At 31.4% G+C, this 23,897-nt stretch overlaps 2 protein-coding genes and 1 non-coding gene across 4 annotated transcripts; 1 reads left to right on the plus strand and 2 right to left on the minus strand.

Annotated features, from left to right (window-relative positions):
* The first annotated feature begins 4,136 nt into the window (after positions 1-4,136).
* Positions 4,137-4,268, plus strand: LOC136210238 (small nucleolar RNA snoR83). Its single transcript, XR_010677946.1, has one exon. It is a non-coding gene; the product is annotated as a small nucleolar RNA snoR83 (small nucleolar RNA).
* A 3,580-nt stretch (positions 4,269-7,848) lies between these two features.
* LOC136209930 (dolichyl-diphosphooligosaccharide--protein glycosyltransferase 48 kDa subunit-like) lies at positions 7,849-14,473 on the minus strand. The gene is made up of 13 exons (XM_066001563.1): positions 12,394-14,473; positions 12,175-12,311; positions 11,878-12,003; positions 11,654-11,707; positions 11,446-11,559; positions 11,019-11,074; positions 10,896-10,937; positions 9,568-9,643; positions 9,222-9,293; positions 8,992-9,117; positions 8,805-8,909; positions 8,485-8,568; positions 7,849-8,226 (listed from the first exon to the last, which is right to left on the minus strand). The coding sequence occupies exons 1-13, from the start codon at positions 12,785-12,787 to the stop codon at positions 8,179-8,181; spliced, it is 1,434 nt and encodes a 477-aa protein (XP_065857635.1). The 5' UTR covers positions 12,788-14,473; the 3' UTR covers positions 7,849-8,178.
* A 2,180-nt stretch (positions 14,474-16,653) lies between these two features.
* On the minus strand, positions 16,654-19,541 carry LOC136209518 (probable NAD(P)H dehydrogenase (quinone) FQR1-like 2). 2 transcript variants are annotated; one of them, XM_066001011.1, is made up of 3 exons: positions 19,384-19,541; positions 18,683-19,259; positions 16,654-17,205 (listed from the first exon to the last, which is right to left on the minus strand). In XM_066001011.1, exons 2-3 carry the CDS (start codon positions 19,222-19,224, stop codon positions 16,947-16,949), a joined length of 801 nt encoding a protein of 266 aa, XP_065857083.1. In that variant the 5' UTR covers positions 19,225-19,259; positions 19,384-19,541; the 3' UTR covers positions 16,654-16,946. The 2 variants fall into 2 exon arrangements, with proteins under 2 accessions (XP_065857083.1, XP_065857082.1); XM_066001010.1 differs by having other exon boundaries at positions 18,683-19,302; positions 19,384-19,539.
* Between the last annotated feature and the right edge of the window lie 4,356 nt (positions 19,542-23,897).

Raw genomic sequence — 23,897 nt, forward strand, 5'->3', positions numbered from 1 at the left:
TACGCATCTCCGCTACCGACATCTTATGGATGTGGCAGTGTTTCGCTGCCCAACACTCCGTACCATATAACAATGCTGGTCTAATTGCCGTCCGGTAGAATTTTCCCTTCAATCTATTAGGCATGCCGGGATCACAAAGGAAACCCGTAGCACTCTTCCACTTCGACCAACCAGCTTTAATCATATGAGCAACATCTCCATCTACTTCTCCATCCGTTTGGATAATAGATCCTAAATACCGGAAGCAATCTGAGGCCTGAACAACTCTCCCATCTAGGGTGATTGTCCCTGCCTCCCTACTCCTATGGCCGCTAAACTTACACTCCAAATATTCTGTCTTACTTCGACTCAACTTAAAGCCTCTAGATTCTAGAGTTTGTCTCCATAGTTCCAACTTTCTAATGCAAAAAAAATTCAAGTGTGTATAAGTTGGAAGAAAGATGGAATTCTGATTTGGGAATTTGGATTTCGTTACATCCTCTTTCTCTCCTTTTTGTTCAATGGATCAACAAGCGAGTACTTTCACACTAATTTCACTTAATTTCGCATCATGTGAAATTGGATAAAACTTGATATAACTATTCTAAAACATTAACTCCAAGGTTTCATCAAATTATACTTGAGTTTCAACAAGATTAAATGCACTTTAACCAATTTCACCTAATGTGAAATTTGATGAAACTCATGTACAACTGACTAAAACTATTTTGAAACATCAACTCCGAGGTTCCGTCAAATAATAGTTGAGCTTCAACACGTTTAAATGCATTATCACACCAATTTCACACAATCATATAATTTCGCCCAATCCCACTTCATGTGAAATTGAGTGAAACCTGTGTAGAATTGATCAAAACTACTCTAAAGCATTAACTCTAAGGTTCATCCATTATACTTGAGTTTCAATATGTTTAAATGCAGTTTCACACCAGTTTCACATAATTTCACCTCATGTGAAAGTTAATGAAATTTGTTGAAAATCATGTAAACTTGATTAAACTTATTCTATTAATGCCAAGGTTTCAACAAATCATAGTTGAGTTTCAAGAGGTCTAAATGCACTTGAACTAATTTCACACATTTTCACATAATTTCACCTCATGTGAAAGTGGTTGAAATTAGATACACATGTAAAACTGATTATTTTTATACATTAAATCCAAGTTTTCATCAAATTATAATTGATTGTTAACATGTTCAAAATGCACTTTTACATCAATTTCACCGCATGAGAAAGTTGGTAAAATTGGATTAAATTCATGCGGTGAAATTGATGAGTTTCAACCAGTTTAAATTCACTTACACATCAATTTCACACAGTTTCACATAAGTACACTCAATTTTACCTCATATGCAACTAGGTAAAATTGGTTAATTTAATATTTTATTAGAAAATGGTTTTATTTTTCTTCAAAAAAAAAATCATCAAATCTTTAAGAATATACTTTAAATACTTAACTAATAATACCAATTCTTTTACCAATATAAATGGTATCTAATATTTTATCTACATTATAAGCGAAGAAACAAGCTATTATTTGATCTACTTGCTCCTCCATATAATATTGGTGATTAGTTGCTCGGTTCGGTCAAGAGCCAAAGCATCAAGTATGTCCATTATTAAATTCACCCACAATAGATAAGCACCAAGTATGTCCATTATCAAATTCACCCACAATAGATAAGCACCAAGTATGTCCATTATCAAATTCACCCACAATAGATAAACTAATGTCAATGGTACTTCACCTGCTGAAACTGCTGCTACAAAAGCAACATATAAGTTTAGCAACTTCAGTGCCTTGAATACCCATAGAAAGTCCTATATCGGTTGGTTCATCATTAGTTCTGTCTCCAGTGACAGCTACAAGCTGGCCTTTCTATACAACATGAAAAATATGTCAAAAGTTCTTCCATTAACCACCAACTAAATTTCTAATCAAGTATACTTCAGAATTGTTCTAATTAAGTCAAATTCATGAAGTCTATTGGACTATGAAAAGCATCCTAAGAAACGAAAAACTTAGTTTGGTTTGAAATATCATACATTCTTCGATTATTGAAGAAAATACAAAAGCAACATATCAGTTTAGATTATCTTCATATCAACCTTCTCATTGTGAAAAAAAAAATTGAAAAAAAAAACAGATGAAGTCTAATCGTACCAATTGAGAAAAAGCAAGTAAATCACAACAAGGTTTGTAGGAGACCAAAATGTTATTTCCAAATGCACATTCAATTTTTTTCCCAAATTCAAAGTACAAAACTTGAGATACAAATTAGTAGGCAAAGCCGAACAAAGAAAATCACAAGTAAAAGGAAAGATAAGTCATTATGGGACTGGAATACTTAAAAAAATCACAAGTAAAAAGAAAGATAAGTCATTGTGGGATTGAAATACTTAATAAAATCTAGTAAGAAAAATCTTCAAATTCATCATAAACACCTATTGCAATTCTGGGTTTTCAAAAGCTTCTGAAAATTTGTTTAAATCATACCCACATTTCGGATATTCATTCAAGTTAAAGGGCAATAGAATTTTCTTCTTTGTCGAACTTAACTCCTCAAATTCTTCTTCTTTCTTGGGTTGTATCTTGAAATCTATCTTATTCTTTGGGTTTTCAAAAACTTCACTTTTTTTTTTTTTTTTCAATTTCCTCTTGAATATTGTCTTATTTTTTGGTTTCAATTCCTCATAACATTTTGATTTCTTCGTTATCTTCTTGAAAATTGTCATCTTGATTATTTTTAATCCTTTTATCTCTTCCTTCTCTTCTGAGCCTAAGAATTATTTTCCTTGTATATATGACGAATTATGTTGATAAATATTTGTCAATTGCATCATCTCACTCAAACTCAAAAATCAAATCTCAAGCTCAGTCCATATAAGCTCATGTAAATATGTATGTATAATTTTTATTAATAAAAAATAAAATTTGTCCTTAAAAATAAATATTAATATATAAATATACAAATTTATTATTTAATATTAATAGGCGGATTGGACTGGACCGGTTCGTACTATTTTTATAAATCTCAAACATGTCCAAAATATAGGCAGGTTTTAACGGGACTGGGTTTAAAGAAAAAATTTCTTGTCCAAATCCTGCCCAAAGGACACGGGCCGGATGAGTATCTGGACCCATGAACAGGTCTAGATGGGATCCAATTGATATAGATATTACTCGTGTTTCAAAAAAAAAAAATAAATAAAGATATTACTCGGTGCCATTAACAAGCCTACAACACATAAAAGTATTTGGTATAGATAAGAGAAAATGATCCTTAAAAATAAAACACTTAGATTTTTTTTTTCTTACCTTACATTAGTTAGATGGTCTAAAGTGGTGAAGCTTTTTAGCCTGTTGGTTGAGAGCTTACGTATGATCTTTGAGGTCATGGGTTCGAATCATATAGATGAGATGAGTTAAGGGTTTTTCTTTATCTTCACTGTAATTTTCCTTTGTTTAATGTAAATGCATTACACACATTTTTTTTTTTTTTTTTTTAAGTTAGATGGTCTAAACTAGATTAGGAAATAGAAATAGCAACTAGTGGAGTACTCATGAGTAATTTTTTGGATATCATATTTATCCTATATCCTTTTTACAATAATCGAATAATCTGATTAAAGTCAGATCAAATATTAATCTGATTAGAATCAGATAGTGTCAGATACCATAAACTCATACCAGACCAGTAGTGCAAATTGAACTGAATTTAGATAATGTAATTAAGTATTAAACCCAGATAGATCTGGGCCAGCCCAGACAAGCCCATGAAGAATTGTAAGATGGACATCAAATTTATTGCACAGAGATCAAAAGCGAGAATAAGAAGAGAGGTAGGCAAAAACGTAAGATTTCAAAACATAAAAGGACTGAAATATAAAAGAATTAGAATTCCCGAAGGAGAGAAGATGTGCCCTAGCTATAAATATAGATGAATGTGAGAAAGAAAGCAGATCGAACAGAAGAGCTGAAGCGCAGTCGATACCTTACGCTTCTTTGTTTAATCATCCTTCCTTCCTTCCTTCCATTGATAAGTCATTTCCTTTGATTTAATTTGTATATTCAATATGATTTAATGTATTCGATGATGGTGAATGATTTGAATATGAAAAAAGGGCCTTCATAATCCCAGTAAAGCTGAGAAAATTGTGCTTTTCTGATTCATGGGAGGCCTAAATTAAAGATGGAAGTTTCGCTGATAATGCCTTTTTTTTTCTTTATCTCGAAAGGCATTTATTAGTAACTAGCCATACATGTTTATACACTGATTTTCGCATTTCGCTTCATTGATATTTGATTTTGTTATTTTTATCTGCGCCAGTCTTTGATTTTGTTGATTAAACACTCGCAAATGCAACTGCCGGCCGCAGAGTTTGTTCTGGAAATTTCAGTTTCAGTAAAGCAATTTTGTTATTAGGTTGGATCTGAAACTGAACAGGATAAAACCAGTAATGATGTGATTACGTTCTATGTAGAGCAAGTTCAACAAGCTGTATTCTTATTTTGTTTTTGGATTTGGACTTTAGATTGGGGTTAAAACTATAAATTACTTGCTAATGGTTTTGGGTCTAGGTTTATACAATCGTTTATGTGAATAACTAATTCTATTTTAATCTGACTTTCATAAAACTTAAAATTAGTTTACTCAAGTTTTAAATTCTAGATCTGAATTTGAATTTCAATATTTTCGAAATATCCAATTTTCAATTTTGATACCCATGTGTGGGGTTAAAGAGTCATAAAAACAATGTGGGCACCCTCAAAAGGGCAAAATGGTAAATAAATAAATGCACCTAATAATTTGATTTCTAACGAAATGATTGGACGAGTCCTACAAGGACTGAAAATAGAAACACTTTGATGTCGTTGACATGTTAATTTGAAAACAATTTTTTAAAATATGATACTGAAAACAAAAGCAATAAAAGTAATACAAAGATAAAAAATTTTAATTTTTTTTTATATTTTTATTAATTATATAATTTTTCTAATGTTTTTGAATTACAGATATAAACATAAAGTATGAAAACTACAATTTAGAAATAATACTTTAAAGCTATAAATATAAATAAGTTATAACAAACAATATGCATGACATTAAATGAAATTAATGTTGTTGACATTGTTGGAATATGAAAAAATGAGGTTTGGAACTTTAGGAATTTGTCTCGGGAACAGTTGCTACCATAGCAGAAATGGTGATCCACCCGTTTCTATCATGGTGGAGATGGATGTTCTATGTTCATTCGTTTTTGTCTAGGCGGAATGGTGTGAATCATCCGTTTAGTATATTTTGGATGAATTTTTTCTTCGAATCCGGAAATGGAACTCGTGCTTTCGATTCAATTTTCAAATAAAAATACTTATCCAAGGAATCATTAGTCTTTTTCCTTTACCATGTTTAAGTCCCATGAATGTTATTCAGGTTTTTGAATTTTAAAGAAATTTGATAAAATTTCAGTATTTGAGTTTAAAAAATAAAAAGGGTAAAAGTGTCTAAAAAGAGGTGGTGATAAATAATTTGGGATGCAAAACTACCATGGGTTTGGAAACGCGAAGTTATTTTAAGTTTTAATTTTATTGGGTTTGGCTTCGTAATAAAAATAAAAAGGGTAATTAATTTATTAGTCCTTATATTTTGATAAAATACATTGTTCAGTCCCTGTATTTTCAAAAACACATGGTAAAATCTCTAATGTTTTTCTTGAACTGTTTAGTCCTTGTCATTAAACTCTAATGAAGATTTTATTAGTCAATTTGGATTTGCGTTCTTCTTTTCCTTTATTTCCATTTTCTTTAAACTCTAATGTATTTGAAATTAACTTTGAGTGTTCTTTTTTTTGATTTTCTTCTTAATCGTGCAAATTCGTAAGTATTGGTTTGTTCTTTTCTTGTTCTCCATATAAATAGTTTTTTTTTTCTAAATTTGATTTCCTTTTCTGAAGTTTGAAAGTAAATAGTAAAGGATAATTTAGTCATTTCCGAAGTCATAAACGGTAAAAAATCTAACAAATAGACGGAAGGACTAAACAGGTTAGGGATCTTACCATCTGTTTTTTAAAATACAGGGACTAAATAGTATGTTTTATCAAAATAGAGAGACTAATAAATTAATTACCCAAATAAAAATAAAAATTGGATTGGGTCGTGAAACTTTAAAAATATAATTGGATTTGATATACAAAAATTGACTATCTAAAATTTTATTTTATTCATACTTTCGTGTGAGATAAAACAAATGTTAAGAATTCAAGATGGAAACTTATCACTTATAAAAAAAAATTGTACAAGTTGATGCATCAAATCTTTCCGGTGTGTCCCGAAGGATACACATTTTCTCAAAAATGAGCTCTCTCCGTTTCATATGACTTGTGTGTACACCTTATGACTTAAGTTCGAAGTTTTTAAGAAAACTAGAGATGATGTAAGACAACAGGAATATCTTAGCATAATCATCCGTCTTTGGCATGCTACTAATTGTACTAGACCCGACATAGTTTATGTCGTGAAATTATTATATAAGTTTACTAGTAGACTTGATATTGAGCACTAGAATGCTATTAAAAGAGTCAAGATACATCTTAAAAAAAACCATGAACCTTGGATTGTATTATCAAAGGTTTCTTGGTGTCTTTGACAGATATAGTGATGCTGATTGAAACAGTTTGTCAGATGATTTCATTTTTGTATAGATGGTTGAGTTGTTTTATGAAAGTCTAAGAAACAGATTATTTTAGCTCAACCAACTATAGAATCAGAAATAATAATATTAACTACAACAAGTGAAGAAGTGAGTTGGTTTAAAGATCTGCTTGAGATTCCTTTATGGGAAAGACTGATGTCAGTTGTATTGGTCCACTGTGATAGCACCACGGCTATTGCTAAAATTTAGAATCATTATAACAACGGTAAGAAACAACAGATGCGTCGTAGGCACATTATTATTAAAGAGTTCCTCTTTACATAAATTGTTAGAGTGGATCATGTACGCACTAAATATAACTTAGTTGATCCTATGACAAAAGGATTAGCTAGAGAAAAAATCCATAAATACTTCAAAAAAGTATAAGACTTCTGCCCCTATATTGATAAGTTACTTATAATGGTAACCAATCTCTATGATGAAGATCCCAATAAATAGTTTAAATGGGTACCAACATGTTATAATGTAATATGAGATAAATCATGCATAGTGAAGCATGAATTCCCAAACGAAACCAGATTGACGTAATATAAACAATTAACGAGACTTAATACTCTATTTGAATTGGAGTATCCAACCGCAGAAGTACTTCTGATAGGCTTATTTATGTGAATGTGGGAGTTGGACTGTTTTAAAATTCTACAGTGTTCACTATACCGGGATAGACATACATGGCTAAAAAAGCACGAACTTTTTTGAACCATTCTGAAAAAGTTTGGCAAGATACAATATTAAAGATAGAGTTCAAAACTATGTTTCACTCTACTATAATCTAAATTTTCCTTATAATACAAAGGTTCAAGACGAAAGATCATTTGTTTATGCTCAAACTTAAGTTTTCAAGTTACTGCTTAATAAAACGTTTTGGGATTATTCTACTTAGTCTAGTTTGTAAATTTATAAAAGTTGATGTTGGGTTTGGCACAAGATTGAGACTCGATAGAAAAATTGATAAAAGTGTCTAAAACTCATCCCATATTGTTAATTCGGTATTTCTGTGCAACAACCCCTTCCGCATAGATAGAGAAGAAACACAACCTTATATGTAGCATGATCAACTGTAGCAGGCTGCTTTAGGAATTTATTTCGTTTGTTTTCTTGCTACGTTAAAGCCTAATAAATAACTTCTGTGAATCAAATCCTTTGAATGCCAGTTGATAAGAATTGATGAAAAATTATAGGTAACAGTCATGTTTCATCAGAACAAGGAATGCCCTCCTATTTGCAGTGCGAAAAATAACTCTTATAAATTCTAATAGTATTTAAGCTATCAAACTAAACTAAGAGTATTATTAAATACTCAAATATATACCAACAGAGAAAAATGGGGAAAAAAAACCCCTATGTATTTTGCATCATGGCACTTTTCTTTTCGATGTAGTTTTCATACTCCAACTCTTTGTTTAAACAGGATAGGGAGAATGAGCACTGAGGCTGAATTTGTGAATTAACAGAAGGCTTCAGCTACTTGCTGTAGAGGAGGAATATAGTGAAAATGAAGAAGCCCGCCATCTGCAAACCGGAAACCCACAAGAATCAAATCAGAAAGCTGAAAAGATAATTCCAAAATAGAATTTCACCCAACAACTTATTGTATAAAATAGTGATCTCCATGACTCCAACTGAGGAGATGTATCAACATATGACAATAGGAAACTAATGCAGAATAATATCAATATGCCATAGACATACATATATTACAACAAAAAATGAACAAATAAAATGCTTTTGGAAACTCTATGGATCAGAGAAGTTGGGATTATCTCATACCATAGAATATGCTGCTCCATAATAAGGATAAGCGGCAGGAATGAATCTTTCATACTCATTGTGTCTATAGGGACGGACTGGAATCTGCTAGTTAGTTTTCACAATCACAAAAGGTAAAAGTTAGCAGCTACAGCATAAGAACCAGTTTTACACTTTGCAGATCAACCAAACTTTCCAGCACTATTTAGCTCAGAAAGGAGCCAATCAGTTATTTGTTGAATAGCTTTTATGCCAGTTGAATCGGTTATTTTACATTGTTTTACACGAAAATAAAACATGTTAGTAGCACAGATCATCCATGAAACGTGAGCAAGTATTACCTGTTTTGAAAGGGATAAACTTGTATATCCAAGTCTTTGGTATTCAATTTTGAATTGGAAAACTCCATATACATCTGGAACCTTGAAAGCAGTATAATATTTACCCTGAAAGAACATACTAAATATATCATACATAGAAGACAGCAAGAACACATGAATAACTCACCCATTTAATTACATAACATACCTTCTTGTCATTTGACAAAGTTTTCAAAACATAGGGGCTCATCATGTAAAACTGCAATTGAACATCATTTGATATGTATGGTTCCCAGCTTGCTCCAGACCACTCATAAATTTCAACTGAATATTCCTGCAGTCAAATCCAAAATATCGTCCTGTCAGTCCTTTTTCTACCATGCCCTTATCATTTAATAAGAAAATAAGAATTATATTTAATAAAAAAAGAGATATTACCAGATTATCATTTATTCTGTACCATTGAGGCTCATCAGTTGCTCCTGATCTGTGATGTTTCACATTCACAGCCTACAAATCACTAAAAGTCAGAATATTTGTTTCGAAAGGATGCTGAAATTAGGCCATTGAACAATGGAAGGTATTCCATTCCGACTCTATATTCCGCGAAGTACAACCAAGTAAAACACATTCCAATATGTAAAATGAATCTGAATGAATGGTATGATCCTCCAAAATGTTTTTATTTACATATAGACCAGCCAACAACATATTATTCGCTTCCTAAATTTGGATAGCACACCTAAAGAGGAGATATAGAAAGTAAAACTGAGACATGACTTACCTTAAGATGACCTCTTTCGTGAAAAACCCATTTGCTGACCTCAGTCAAAAGCTGCTCATTACCAGATTTCTCATGTCTGTTATGGTTTAAAAAATGTATTTAGCTTATAGGTGTTAGAAGAACAAGCATCAGCAATATCTAGACTCATCAAATATGATATGATATGATATAATAATCAACCTAAAAGCATTAATGATTCCCTCAAGGCATCCTCTGTCTTTAAATACGACTATCGCATCTTATTTAAATGTTCTAACAGTATAGCACATCAATTTTCTTATCCTCATCCATCTATCACATTCTAATTACACTAGCATAAATCATGTTAAAAACTAAGTAACAAACTAAAAACACCAGCCGAGCCAAACCACATCACAAAATGGAATAATTAAAATGTAATTAAACTTTTTAACAAAATTTCTTCAAAGCATAGAGTTCCATATTCCTTTTGCAAGTGTCCATACATCCTTAGCATTTTCCCAGGAAAATTATTATAAGGGTTTATATTCCTCACATTTTCCAGAATGTGTAAATCGACAAGTACACCAATCATCTTGTCAAATATAATAATAATAAAAGCTATTCTTGGACTTAACTATTAGCTTAAGTAAGCTTTTAGCTCAACTGGTTCTTTGACATGGTAAAATGGGGCAGTGTTGTACGCGCTTCAAGCCCAAGGAGCATTCTCCTAAGGTCATTTGTCAAAGATAATAATAATAATAAAAAAAGCTATTTTTGGCCTTAGCTTAAGCTTTTGGTCCAATTGTTTCCTTGATACATCTCATCAAGTGTTCCTTTAAAATGATTAGTGGGAAATAGAGAGAAATGAGTAAAATCTTTGACAGTACAAGTTTTATTGTTTCAACAACATCAGTGTATTATATAAGTAGCAATTTTTCCATGAAATGAACTCTAATTAGAAATGGTCTCAGATGTTTCTTGCGTAGATCAAAGTCCTGTCATTCAGGCCAAGCAGACAACAAGCTTTTACAAAGCTTCCAGTCAACCATGGTTAGGTGTTATTTACCAATTATGCCTTGGAAGAACACTCAAGAATTTAAGTTAGTACTTAGGAGCACTCCAAAAATACATGGATTGGGAGGGAATTCCAGAGGAAGCACCACAGTTTTAGAGTTCAAAACCCAGCACTTTCTCTTCCAGTTGTGTGTGTGTGTTACTCACACACACACACCCATATGTAGGTATATATATATATATATAAGAAAGTTGTGGGATTTGGAAGGTCCAAATTAAGATTTGGACTAAACAACATATTGCATATTTTAAGAAGAAAATCAAAAAAGGGGGAAAGGAATATTTCAACTCACTTCATTGAGCTTCCTGCCTTCTCCACCCCTGATCTGAAAAATCTGTAAATGAACCCAATTAGTTAGCAAATTGGTACCACCAAAGGAAAAGTTAGTTTAAAGCAACTAATACATAGTGCATACCGATTGCTGAACATTCTTAAGGAACCAGAAAACAAAATCCGAGCATTATTTCTTGCCTGCAACAGAAAAAGATTTGAACTTTTTGTACAAAGAATAGCACTTAGGGAGAGGCTTATCCACACTGAAGGTATAAAACAAAAATTACTTTCACCATAAAATTATAAAATTAGGAGAGAATGGGAAAAGAAGAGCAAATTTCAAATTCTCTCATACAATGATGAGTATGCATTGTAAATTGCATTAACACTCGTGGTTCTGTAAAAAACAAAAAAAAAAAAAACACACTGTTCTCATATTTAGCATATGTAAAATCCTTCTCGTAGAAGGAAATATTTTGATAATTGCACCTTTTGTCACCTTTATGTTTGGTGCCAGATGCCAGAAAAAAAAATTCTAGTAGGACTAGGAAAGGACAAAAAAATTACACCTGTACAGTTGAGACCAAAGAGATAGCAGATCCAGTAAGTGATGGAGGACTGGGCAACTTGCTCCTGGGATTAGCTGAATAAGATGAAGGAGAAGCTGAGAGAACTTTTAATACCTAAACCAGCATACCAACAGTTTGAGCATTAGTAAGCATTTAAACTAGAGATTCCGTCAGTAGTTATAGAGTGGACAATGTAAAGGCATCTCACCAAGCTATTGGAAGGACTGACGGAATGAGCAATTCCTTGAAAAATTACAGGTGCCTGTGGCCAGTTCAGTAAAGATTTATTCAGAAACCGGAAAACCCCCTCAAAATTTGACACTATGAGAAATGAAATTATCTTAAAAAATGCCATCTACCTAGCACAAAAAAAAGTGATGAAATTACGGACAGAAGCATGCATGAATTCATGGACTACTAAATTTTACTTACTTCAATTTTCTTACTTCCCAATATGACATCAGACTTAATAAAGTCATCACTAGCAATCAATGTATGGTCTCCTTCAATCTGCGAAACTGCATAGCTAGTGTGGTCAATAACCATAGCCGCAGGATCCTGTATTTATAAATAAGATAGAAAAAAACTTCAGATTAAAGAACATAAGAAAGATACTATGCATGTCCCAACGCAATTACTGAATTACCGTAACTATCATAATGAAAATCGAGGCCAAAATTCACAACAATTGAGAGAAATGCATAATGCTCAATAGCTCTAAAGAAAAACCTCATCAAAATCAATGCCATTCTCAATAGCAATTTCACGAATCAAGTCAGAGGGATTAGTATCAGCAGCAACTATCAGATCATGACCGGCATCGACAAAATTAAGGATTCCAGAGACATCAATAGATCCTCCAAAGCCTAAAAAAAATTCAAAAAGCAATAAGTGCATCTCATTTTCCAGCATTGGTGACATAACAAGAAGTGATAACGAGAAACTTACGATCAACGGTGGGGCAGAAGAGAATTAACGCGTCGTATAAGTACAGGCCGTAACGATGTAATGCAATGTTAGGTTCGTGTGCAAGCTTAAAGTCGAGGTCATAACCGCGAGATTGGAGGGAGTTAAAGAAGAGAGAATGTGAGAACTTGATGGCGAAGTCATCTAGCAAGACGAGGATACGACGATCGGTGGGGGATTCAGTACTGAAGGAATAGCTGAAAAAGGGGAGGAAATGAAGTGCAGCAAGGAGAAGAATTATGAGTTTTACGTCCATCTTCAGTCCAGAGAGTGGCAGAGCATAGTGGTGTTTGTTTTCAGTTGTACAAGAGACTTCGATTTTTTCTTTTTTCACGCAGAGTGAAGGAATGTGAAATTTCGGAAAATATAATTTCATCTCACCGATACTAAGTTCTATTTAAACTCGAAACTCGTTGAGTTTAATAGCTTAGTTTGAGCTCGAGATAAATGGTTCGAGTTCAAAGCTCTCAGAACCTATAATTTTAGGGTCGGTTTAAACTCTTTCTCACCAGCGGCTTGTTTTTATTTTATTCAATTATATTCCATTCGATATTTTATTATCTAATTTCAGTAAAGAAAACATCTAATTTAAATTTGAAACTAATTTAATATATAATTAACAAAAAATTTAAATAAATTTAAAGATTAAAGAAATATAATTATTAATAAATTCAAATTTAACATACAATCTGCGTACATATAATTTTAAGTTACAACAAACTTTACCTATAAAATAAAATTGAGAAAAGGTTAAAAAGCTAGTAATAATAAAACTCAAAATTTTTGAAACTAGACTTTTTTTTGTGGAAGGTTAAATAGCTAGGAATGGAATTGATATATGGCTTTAATTATAAAATAAAGGTCTAATGCTTTCTCAGCCCCTTTAATTTATCCAAATTGGTCATTTTATCCCCTTAACTCATCGAATGTCCTATTTACCCCCTTAACTCTATAAAAGTGGTATTTCTCACTGTCACACCCGACCCTAGACGATCTCAATCGGCATCGGACGTGAAATAGAAAGATCATAATCAACACTTAGGAGTCTCCAATTTATCTCAATCTCATAATATCATATTATATTACAATTGAAATATCAAAGTTCTAACCATAATTCTAACAATAAGCAGCCAAACCTCGCCTAATCGGTCGTAACCTTCTCTATATCATGTACTTTCTCACCTAAAAACATTAAAACATTTAAAACACGTGAGACAAAAATCTCAGTAAGAAACTATCAGCTATAAAAACTAACTTTACTTAACATAGCTACATATATACGTTTATAAAGGGATTTAATCAAAACCTTATAAAATATACTCAAAACTTAAGTTCATAATATAGTCAAAATACTAAACCAAAAACATAAAAATATATAATATTGTATCCATTATTGAGTTCAAAACTCAAAACTTAAGTTCATAAAATAAAATTTGTGTATGTGTATCCATCCTCGAATTCCACCCGTGTAGATCATAACATCAATCATAACAATATCGACATATCTCATTTATATCTCGTTCCTTGCCTAACAGTTAGGACTACCAGTCGTGCACTCTGGCCATACCGCCATTAGGTATGGTCTTACAAATACAACTCCTACCCCGAGCAATCCTAGATGGACAAAACCATTTAATCTTTCGAAATATCACAACTCATAAAAATCATATTTGGACTTCAATCCAAAATAATAACAACAATCACCGTAACAGATTTCTCAATCCAAAAACAATTTGTAAGAAATCATCAAATTTATTTCATTCAATATATATATACATTGAAACCAAAAACATATATGTATATATGTAAATCAACCAAATGAAGCCCTAAAATACATATGTAAATCAACCAAATGAAGCCTTAAATCAACATAATCAAGTAAAATCTGAAATTCACATAGAAGCATAGTCAATTGCTTCATTTGAACCATAATTTCACAATAAAAAGCAAAATCGTGAAAAACCCCAATTTACAAAATACCTGTATAAACTCTAAAATATCAATTTCTGAAAATTCTTTGATTATATATATCTATATTCATAAAACACAAAATATAGTTGATAGTTACTTACCTTGGCTATTAATTGAAAAAAACGCATCCGTACAATTCTCCTGTAAATCCCATCTAAGACGTTTCCCTCTAAACACTGCCGAAACTCAAAAACTCTTCGGTTATGACTTAGATCTATACATAAGGATACTATGGTTCCAATTTCAAATGATTCGGACGGTCGAATCTTCGTAAATCAAAGAAACGGTGGAGAAAATGTTCAGAGAAAACTAATAAATTTAAAAGGAATAGAAAAAGAAAAGAAAAGATAATCTCTGCCTCTTCGCAGGATATATATCAAAATCTGTCGAATATCCGGTTTGATCCTCCATCTTTATATAATCTTTTAACAATTACTCTAAACTTTTAATTTACACTTAAAACCATCAAATGAACTCCAAACTTTTCCTATCTCACCAAATAAATCATACACCTAATAATTATAATATATATTATTATCAAAGTATAAATTCTAGAAATTTAGACACGGACGTAACACTCACCCCCTCAACTTGTCCATTTATCCCCCCAACTTATAGAATGTTCTATTTACCCCCTTAACTCCATAAAAGTGGTATTTTTCACCCCTTACAATCCGTTATCGAAGCCTAAATTAATAACTTTTTTTAAACGTTAAACCTATATTTATGCTATTTTGTAAGTGGAACCGAAATTGATACTTTCCTAAAAATCATAGGTCTATTTTGGTACATTATCCCTACATATAATGTATTTAACTTGTTTATATTAATGTTCTTGTTATTTGTATTTTTTATTCGTTCTTTCTTTTTTCAACTTTTTTTACTACTATAAAGGGATAAGAAATACCATTTTTATGGAGTTAAGACGGTAAATAAGATCATAAGTGGTGAGAAATACCACTTTTATAGAGTTAAGGGGGTAAATAGGATATTCGATGAGTTGAGAATGGGTAAAATGATAAATTTGGACAAGTTAAGGGAGTGAGAAATACCATTTTTATGGAGTTAAGGGGGTAAATAGGACATTCGATGAGTTGGAGGGGTAAAATGACCAATTTGGACAAATTAAGGGGGCTGGAGAAGCATTAAACCTAAAATAAATAAAAATTTAATTAAGGTCCAAAGCAATTTGAGAGTTTTTCTTGGTAAAAAAAAAACAAATGGAATGTCTTTATATTTTTTTATGATCATTTTAAGATCATTATTCTTTTATTTTCCTTGTTTTTTTTTGGAATTAAATAAATATATATGTATATATAGTAATTAAATAAATATATTTATTTGAAACTTTCAAACTGAAATTAAAGAATCTCGGTGTGGTTTATAAATGGAAAAATTACATAGAAATTCATATTTCAAAAACTATTTACAATTATATCAAGTCATAATTTTGAATTATATCAAACTAGTAAAATCAGTACTTTTAATATATTTTAAGGATTAAAATTTATAGATTAGAAGTCTAAAATATATTTTCTAGTATTTATGATTTATGAATTGAGGTCTAGAATTTTTAAATTATGATGTAAAATGATAATATATAGATAATAATGACATATTAAGAATTAAGTTTAGTGATATAACTTAATTATAATTTTATACTTAATTATAATATTCATGTATTTGACCCTTTATAAATGTTTCGAACTGATCCCAAACTCGAGCCAGTCTTGATCGAACCGAACTCAAAAAGTTTGTAAATTATCTTGGTTTATTAACCCCTACTAACAACACTATGCAATCCATTCAAAGAAAAAGAAAAATGTAAAATATATATTTCTGACTTTTGAAAAATAAAAAATTAGAAAAAAAATCATTTTTGTCACATTATATTTTGTTACGGTGTTAGTTAAAAAAATCGATTTACTAAGCACGACAATTATGTTTCTGTTTTTGATTAAACAAAATACAAAATGACATCTATAAATCAATATAATTACATGGTTTTTTTAGAATTATCCATATTTTAAGGTAACCAAAATAATTATATCCAAAATCATTATCACCAAAAATATGTAATATATTTTTATACAATTTTATAATATAATTATTATAAAATGTATATATACCTCTTAAAAAGGTAACCAACATGTGTTTTTATATTAAAACAAATTTTATTTTATTTTATATAACAGAAAAATGATGTCAATAACCAACACCCCTTTTATATAACTCATGTATAAAAATAAAATAAAAAATTGAAAAACACAATTGGTATTCAAGAATTTGACATAATGATCCAATGGTTTATACTTTACATATAAAAGCAACTACACAAAATCAAATTACACTTCCAAACCATATAAAAATAATCAAATATGTAAACAAGGAGAGCAAAGCCAAGAACAATTAACAAAACTGAAGCACAAGTAAATCAAAAATACAAAATGAGTAACCTCTTTGGTTAAGCTATACAAAAAGCATTCACAACAAAGATAAAACCTGAACAAAAATCAATGGTGGTGGTGGATGGATTATGCAAATGAATGTTGCTCTTCTTAGCACTAGCTATGGTTATTACCATGTCTTTGTGAGGAAGGTTTGGCAAATCTTTTGACAACTGTAGCCATGTATTTTCCCTGATGCTCAGCAAGAGCCAGCTCTGTCTCCGTTGGCTGCCTCGACCCATCTCCTGAAAACACTCCTGCACCATATGGAGACCCTCCTCTTATGGAATCAATTCTAAACATCCCAGCTCCGAAAGTGTACCCGATGGGAACATACAGCATTCCGTGGTGCGCTAACTGGGTGATTGCAGTCCATCTGCACACAAATTTATTGGAAGCTAAGTTTCAATCCAAAGCAACGTATAAGAGAAATCCCGTTAACTGCGATAAGCAATTCTTCACTTTGTAACTTTTTTGTTGCTATTCACAATTGAAATAGGAATTGTCAAGATCAGCATTAAGTTGTGGAATGCAAATTCAATAATCTGTTGAATTTCAGACAATAAAGAACACCTTCAATAATCATAAAGCTAATAGTTGCATACTTGCATCTAAAACTACTTTTCATTAAAACTAAAGCAAAACTCAATTCTGATTACGGCACTGACTACTGCAGATGCTCCAAACAAATAACCAAATCAATTTCAATAGTATAAACAGATATTCCAGAGAGACTAAAATAAGTTCTAAGCAAATGGTTTTCTAAGGAGCTGAATGGTAGAATAATATTCATGCTAATGGTATTATATAACTAACGGGAGAGCCATTGTAAAGGAGAGAGTGGCCAAAAGACTATTGAAAACATATTCTTATTGATTATTAATGAATAAAATTCACAGTTTTAAGGTGATTCTATTTATTTTCCAAGTTATTTTACTTCCCTGCTAACTTGTATTAACATTCATAAAGCATATCCTGCCTCTTCCAAGATTGACAAGCAATTTAGGAAAGTAAGCCCAGAAAACAGTCATGCATAAGAAAGATATAGAAAAGAGCAAACATCAGCACTTCGAATACTTTTCTTTTTTTGGTCATTAGGTCTAATTAATGGGTTCGATGTTCTTCAGGCATTGTTCGAGCACTTCGAACACTTTTTGTAATCAATGACAATAAAACCAATTACAGCTTAAAGCCAAGACACAGCCATGAAAACTAATTGTATTCAAACACTTACTTCCAGGATGACTAGTATCAACAATTTGCAAGCAGCATATGATATCAAATATATGGTTCTGATTCCAAATGTTATCCATCAATCTATAATTTGAGCCAGCATGTTAAGCTTCTGAAATGGATAATTTGTAATCAGAAGTTTTTGCCAATCTACTTCTCCTCTCATACACTTCATACTTCATTCAGTAGCAATTTAGAGACTAATAAAGGCAAACAAATATGCCAAGAAATCAGAACGCCAATATTCATTGACAATTGCTTCCTACTATATGCAATGGATTAGGAGACTTTGTATGTAACAAACCGGTCCTACGGGGTGGGGTGGGGTGCTGCTGGGTGAAAAGCATGAGTAAGGAACCGCTCTAAAGAATGCCGATGGGACAAGAATAAACTTAATCTCACATCGGAAACTGAGAGAGAGTGTGTGATTGAGCCATGTGTTTTCAATACAAATAGATGCATTTTAAAGCCGTGAGGCTAAGGAATGGGACTTAGGTCAAAATGGAGAATATTGTTACATTGTAATCTTGCCCCAATCTAGTTCCAATTGGATTCTATCAAAATCATCAAATGTAAAAACATCTATAGCAAAATTACCAAAAAAAGAAATATAAGCTTACGCCGTGGTCTCTTGGCCGCCTCCTTGAGTACCAGTGCTAACAAAGAACCCAGCAGGAACTCCAGCAAGCTTCTGCTCCATCCACAATTCATCAGTTGAATCAAAAAACGCCTTCATCTGAGCAGCCATAGAACCAAACCTCGTAGGAAACCCAAACAAAAACCCATCAGCATTAACCAATTCATTAACTGATACCACAGGGACCTCATTTTCATTTTCCTTCAAAGGCACTTTCATTTGCTCCAAAACTTCCACCGGTAATGTCTCGGGCACTCTGTACAAAACTGCTTCAACTCCATCAATTGAATCCACGCCTTTCTTCATTCTCCTTGCTAACAACTCCACATGCCCATACATCGAGTAAAAGATTACAAAGATTCTAATCTTTTTATCCAATTGAGTTGTGGTTTCCTGGATTGGAGTAGTTCTGTTTGCGATTTCGGTAGGAAGAGGAGAATTTGTTGATGAGAGTGGAGGATCTTGGTCATTAATGGTTACTGGGAATTTTTTCTTGCTTGGTACACATCCTCCACCCTTACCCATATCAAAATTCAATTAGCTCCTGCTGCAATTGAATTCTGGAAAAGTAATCCGAATCAAAGAATCAAAGAATGGTTGAAACTGAAAGCAAAGAAGGAGTAAATTCAGTATAAGAAGCGAAAATTGACAAGGATAGTTCATAGAAATGGAAAAGTTCGGTACCTGGCCTGGGTTACAACCTGAAACAGTCCAACTGATTTTTGAGGCTGTTGACTTTACTTTCTTCCATTGAATAGCTGTTCTTTCTGGCATATATATAAAGGTATTCTTTTTAGGAAAGCGACGACGTCGTTGTTAAGGTCTTGATTATCGGAATCTATGGGTAAACGCGGACATTCTTTTTTTAAAGTTAAACATTTATTTTTATATTAAAGTGGACTGACAAATGATCAAAAATATCAATTTTTTAGGGTAAATTACACCCATGGCCACTGAATTTTACCTATTTTCACATTATGGACACTGAACTTCATTTCTTCATAGTATAGCAACTGAACTTTACACTTTTTTTTATATTGATAGCCACTCAATTTTAACTAACTTCTCAAAATGACCGTTAACGATCCTTAACGACCTCAAAATGAAAATATTTAAGAATTAAAGTTGTTCAGAACGACATTTACCATGAAATCACATTTTTTATTTTCGAAAATCACATTTTTTGGAGCTTTCTCTCTCTAAAAATTCATTTTCTCTCTCCTAACCAAACAACACATAAATGACCTCAAAACGAAAATTTTCAAGAATTAAAGTTCCTTAAAATATTATTAACGCTTTGTATTTTTTATTTTTAGCCATCAACGGTCGTTTTGAGGAGTTGAGTTGCCACCGGTGTTAAAAAACGTAAAATTCAGTGACCATACTGGAAAGAAATGAAGTTCAGTGGCCATAATGTGAAAATGGGTAAAGTTCAGTGGCCATAGATGTAATTTACCCATTTTTTTTAATCAATAAAAGTATCTCTGATTCAAAAAATAAATCAATAAAAGGGAAAAAAATCTTCTGTCCCGAATTCCCTGTCCCCTTCTCTGTTCCTCATTCAATTTTTGACACGTGTCCCTTTAACTACACTTTAACCAAAGTTAAGTATATCTAACCATAGTTAGTAGCAATAAAGTAAGATAAAAGGGACACGTGTCAAAAATTGAATGGAGGACAGAGAAGGGGATAGGGAATTCGGGACAGATGATTTTTTTCCCAATAAAAGTATCTCATGTGTAAATAGAAATGAATTTATAAAGAAAAATTACGTTACGAGTAAAAGCAAAATAAATAAAGATAATAATTACTACAATAGTAAATAGAAATGAATTTACTAATATGAGCCTTTTATTATTTTATTAATTTGAGTACAATTATACCTTTTTTTTATCATTTTTATATATGTATAATGTATTGAAGGTCAAATATCAATTGGGTTGGCTCTTGTAGCTCTTAATCTTGTTGAGTTGTTTATAACAGAGAATGAACCGTGATCTCATATTACCAAGAAGAACAATTATGGTTTCATGAACTAAAAATGAACGTTGAGAGAGAGCGATGTGTAGGGGAGAGCAGGAGACGTGCAGCCAATTCTTCCAACTTGTTGATTATGGTCTAACCGATGCTCTATTTATAAATGATGATAGGAACTAATCATAATTTTAATCAGATAAGATAATCTTATTCTATTATGATTATAATTCTAACCAGAGTTAGAATAATATTCTAGTAAACCTTAATCAATTATAATTAATTAGAATAGAATTTTATTTCCTAAGATAATTAGGATATCTATTTATCTAAATAATTTAATTAGATAAACTTGAATTCATATTTATCCACCCATCTGATTTAGTTACAGACGGATAATTCCAACATCTTCCATTCGCACGTAACTGGACACTTTAGTCTCGTCTAATTTCATTGTACTCGTTAATAGTTCGTACAACTAGCATACCATCAAGAACTCGTATTATATACTTGTTAGAAATATATATCGTCTCGATTAATAGAGTATTATACACATGCTATGGATATATAGACTCTTTATGAACTTTAAAAAAAGTTGTATGAATTATCCTAGATTTCATACCACATCCATTGCAATTACTTAGTTCTCTACATTTTTCTATTATCATAATTATACACATAACATAATTACTTGGATGGTGAAAAATAGAAACTCGAAGATATGTAAATGGTAATCTTCCCCCTCTTACTCCATTCATTCCATCATAATTTAATTCGCTTATCTAGTTAGTCTCTGACCCAATTGAATTATCACTTAGGTGTCGTTTGGTTCGCGGAATAGAATGGAATGGAATAGAATGGTTATTCCAAAGGAATAGAATAGCAAAGAATGGAATAGAAATTCTTAGGCCTATGTTTGGTTGATGGAATAAGGTAGAATGGAATAGATAATTCTTTTTATTAAAAAGACAATATTATCCTCAAATGTAATTTCTTATTTCTTATTTATTTTAAAATTTTAATTTTTTACTATAAATTGTTCAAATATTTAATATATATTATTTTAAAAAATATATAAAAAATAGAAAAATGGGAAACACGAAAGACGAAAAAAACACGAAAAATACATTAAAAACGAAAAAACAATAAGAACATGAAAACGGAAAAATTGTAAAAACACGAAAAAAGAGAGGTAAAAAAACAAAAACAAAAGAAAAAAATGAGATAAAAGTGGAAAAGGATGAAAACGCGAAAACATATAAACGTGTTAACACAAAAAAAACACACACGCAAAATATGAAAAAACACAAAAAAATGTGCAAACCGTAAAAAACACAAAAACATGAAAAAAGTGGAAGACACGAAAATGTGAAAAAAAATGAAAAACGTGAAAAAATCGAAAAACACGAAAACATAAAAAAGTGTTAAAAACACGAAAAATGCGTTTGTAACGTTTTTTTATGTTTTTCCGTGTTTCCCAAGTTTTCTTGTTTTTTCCGTTTGTTCACGTTTTCGTATTTTTCACGTTTTGTCATGTTATTGTGTTTTATTTTGCATTTTTTCGATTTTTCACGTTTTAGGTTTTCGGTTTTTCCCCTTTTTGTTTTTTTTCGCGTTTTTGTATTTTTCGTATTTTGTTACCTTTTCGTGTTATTCACGTTTTTCCATGTTTTTCATATTTTTTTATATTTTTTTGTTTTTAACGTTTTCGTGTTTTGTTTGCGTTTTTCACATTTTCATGTTTTTCACATATTGTCACGTTTTTGTGTTTTAGCATTTTTCGTATTTTTTCGCATTTTCGTGTTTTTATTTTTCACGTTTTTTAATATTTCGTGTTTTGTCACTTTTTCGCGCTATTCCTATTTTGTGTTTTTCGTGTGTTTGCTTTTTTTTTTGCGTCTTCGTGTTTTTCGCATTTGTTCACATTTTCATGTTTTTCGCGTATTTTATTTTTTTGCATATTCTCGTGTTTGTAACATTTTCACATTTTTCGTGTTTCATATTTTTCGTATTTTTACATTTTTTAACGTTTTTGTCATTTTTCCATTTTTCACGTTTTATATGATATAAATTATGGATTGACCAAAATTTATAAGATTTGGGAAAGTGATTAGAGAGAAGATTGAGGATTTAATTGAGGATAATTTTGTAAATTACAAAAATATAATATTAGGAATAGGCTATTCCTAACCTAAATTGAAGAATAGTTATTCCATGAAATCAAGGAATATGGATTCCATGGAATAGCTATTCCATAAAAAAAATCAACCAAAGGTGAGAATAGCTATTCTTTAGGAATAGGCTATTCTATTCCCCCTCTATTCCGCGAACCAAACGAGCCCTTAGTCCAATAAAGTATCCTTCTAAAATATCCACATTAAATTATACTTTCAGAATATGCTAGGGTTCTAAGGATAAGAATTCGAAAACTCCATAGTCTTACCCATAATTTTACGAATGAATCTCACACTAGGAAGATAAATCTTTTCCATCTCAGTGTCTCTAAGCATGCATAGTATGAATACATATGCTAATGTATTGAATTCTTATAAGTCGTAAAAAATGGTAGGCGCTAGTCAGATGGATATGGACCTTGAGGATTAATCGGAGATTAGTCGAGAATTAATTGGAGATAAGTCAGATTTGTATTTTTATACCTTTTATGTCTTAATCCATATCATTAAAATAAGTAGAGAATACAATTAAACAAAAAAAAATCTAAAAATAATAAATACAATTCACAAATAATCATACGACAATGTTCAAAAGTTAATAATAATAACAAAAACACTTTTTTCCATCGTCGCTTAGGCGATGCCTAGGTGGAGCCCATGCGGTTAAAAATCGAGCTATGGGTAAAAATGCTCAAATGGACTAATCGGTAAAAATTTGGACGGATTCTCGATTTTGAACGCCTATGTGGGAGGCCAGACGGTTCAAGTGATCTTGGTTTTGAACAGTGGACATATCGCAAATACCATACAAAAGCATCGGTCAGATGTACCCCAACATCTAACATAAGTTCCCTTACTTTAAGGACCACCTTTGACAATTCGAACAGAAAGGTTTTAAGTTATATTTAACTTTCCATTATATTATAATTTCTTTATATACCAACATATGTATATAGGAATTTTGTACTTTAATGAAATCTCTTCCATAGTTTTTACAAGACTACTTCTACTATTAAACAAGCTCTCGTTTGTTAAAAAAACAAACTCATT

This window comes from Euphorbia lathyris, chromosome 10 (assembly GCF_963576675.1).
Source record: "Euphorbia lathyris chromosome 10, ddEupLath1.1, whole genome shotgun sequence".
NCBI classification, from domain to species: domain Eukaryota; kingdom Viridiplantae; phylum Streptophyta; class Magnoliopsida; order Malpighiales; family Euphorbiaceae; genus Euphorbia; species Euphorbia lathyris.

Excerpts from the sequence above, each read along its gene's own strand:
- LOC136209930 (XM_066001563.1), bottom strand. The coding sequence starts at position 12,787 with ATGAAATTATATTTTCCGAAATTTCACATTCCTTCACTCTGCGTGAAA. Across the intron at positions 11,708-11,877 it reads TGGGAAGTAAGAAAATTGAA|GCACCTGTAATTTTTCAAGG; the intron begins GTAAGTAAAATT and ends AACTGGCCACAG. Across the intron at positions 10,938-11,018 it reads TTAAGAATGTTCAGCAATCG|ATTTTTCAGATCAGGGGTGG; the intron begins GTATGCACTATG and ends GTTCATTTACAG.
- LOC136209518 (XM_066001011.1), bottom strand. The coding sequence starts at position 19,224 with ATGGGTAAGGGTGGAGGATGTGTACCAAGCAAGAAAAAATTCCCAGTA. Across the intron at positions 17,206-18,682 it reads GGCGGCCAAGAGACCACGGC|ATGGACTGCAATCACCCAGT; the intron begins GTAAGCTTATAT and ends ATTTGTGTGCAG.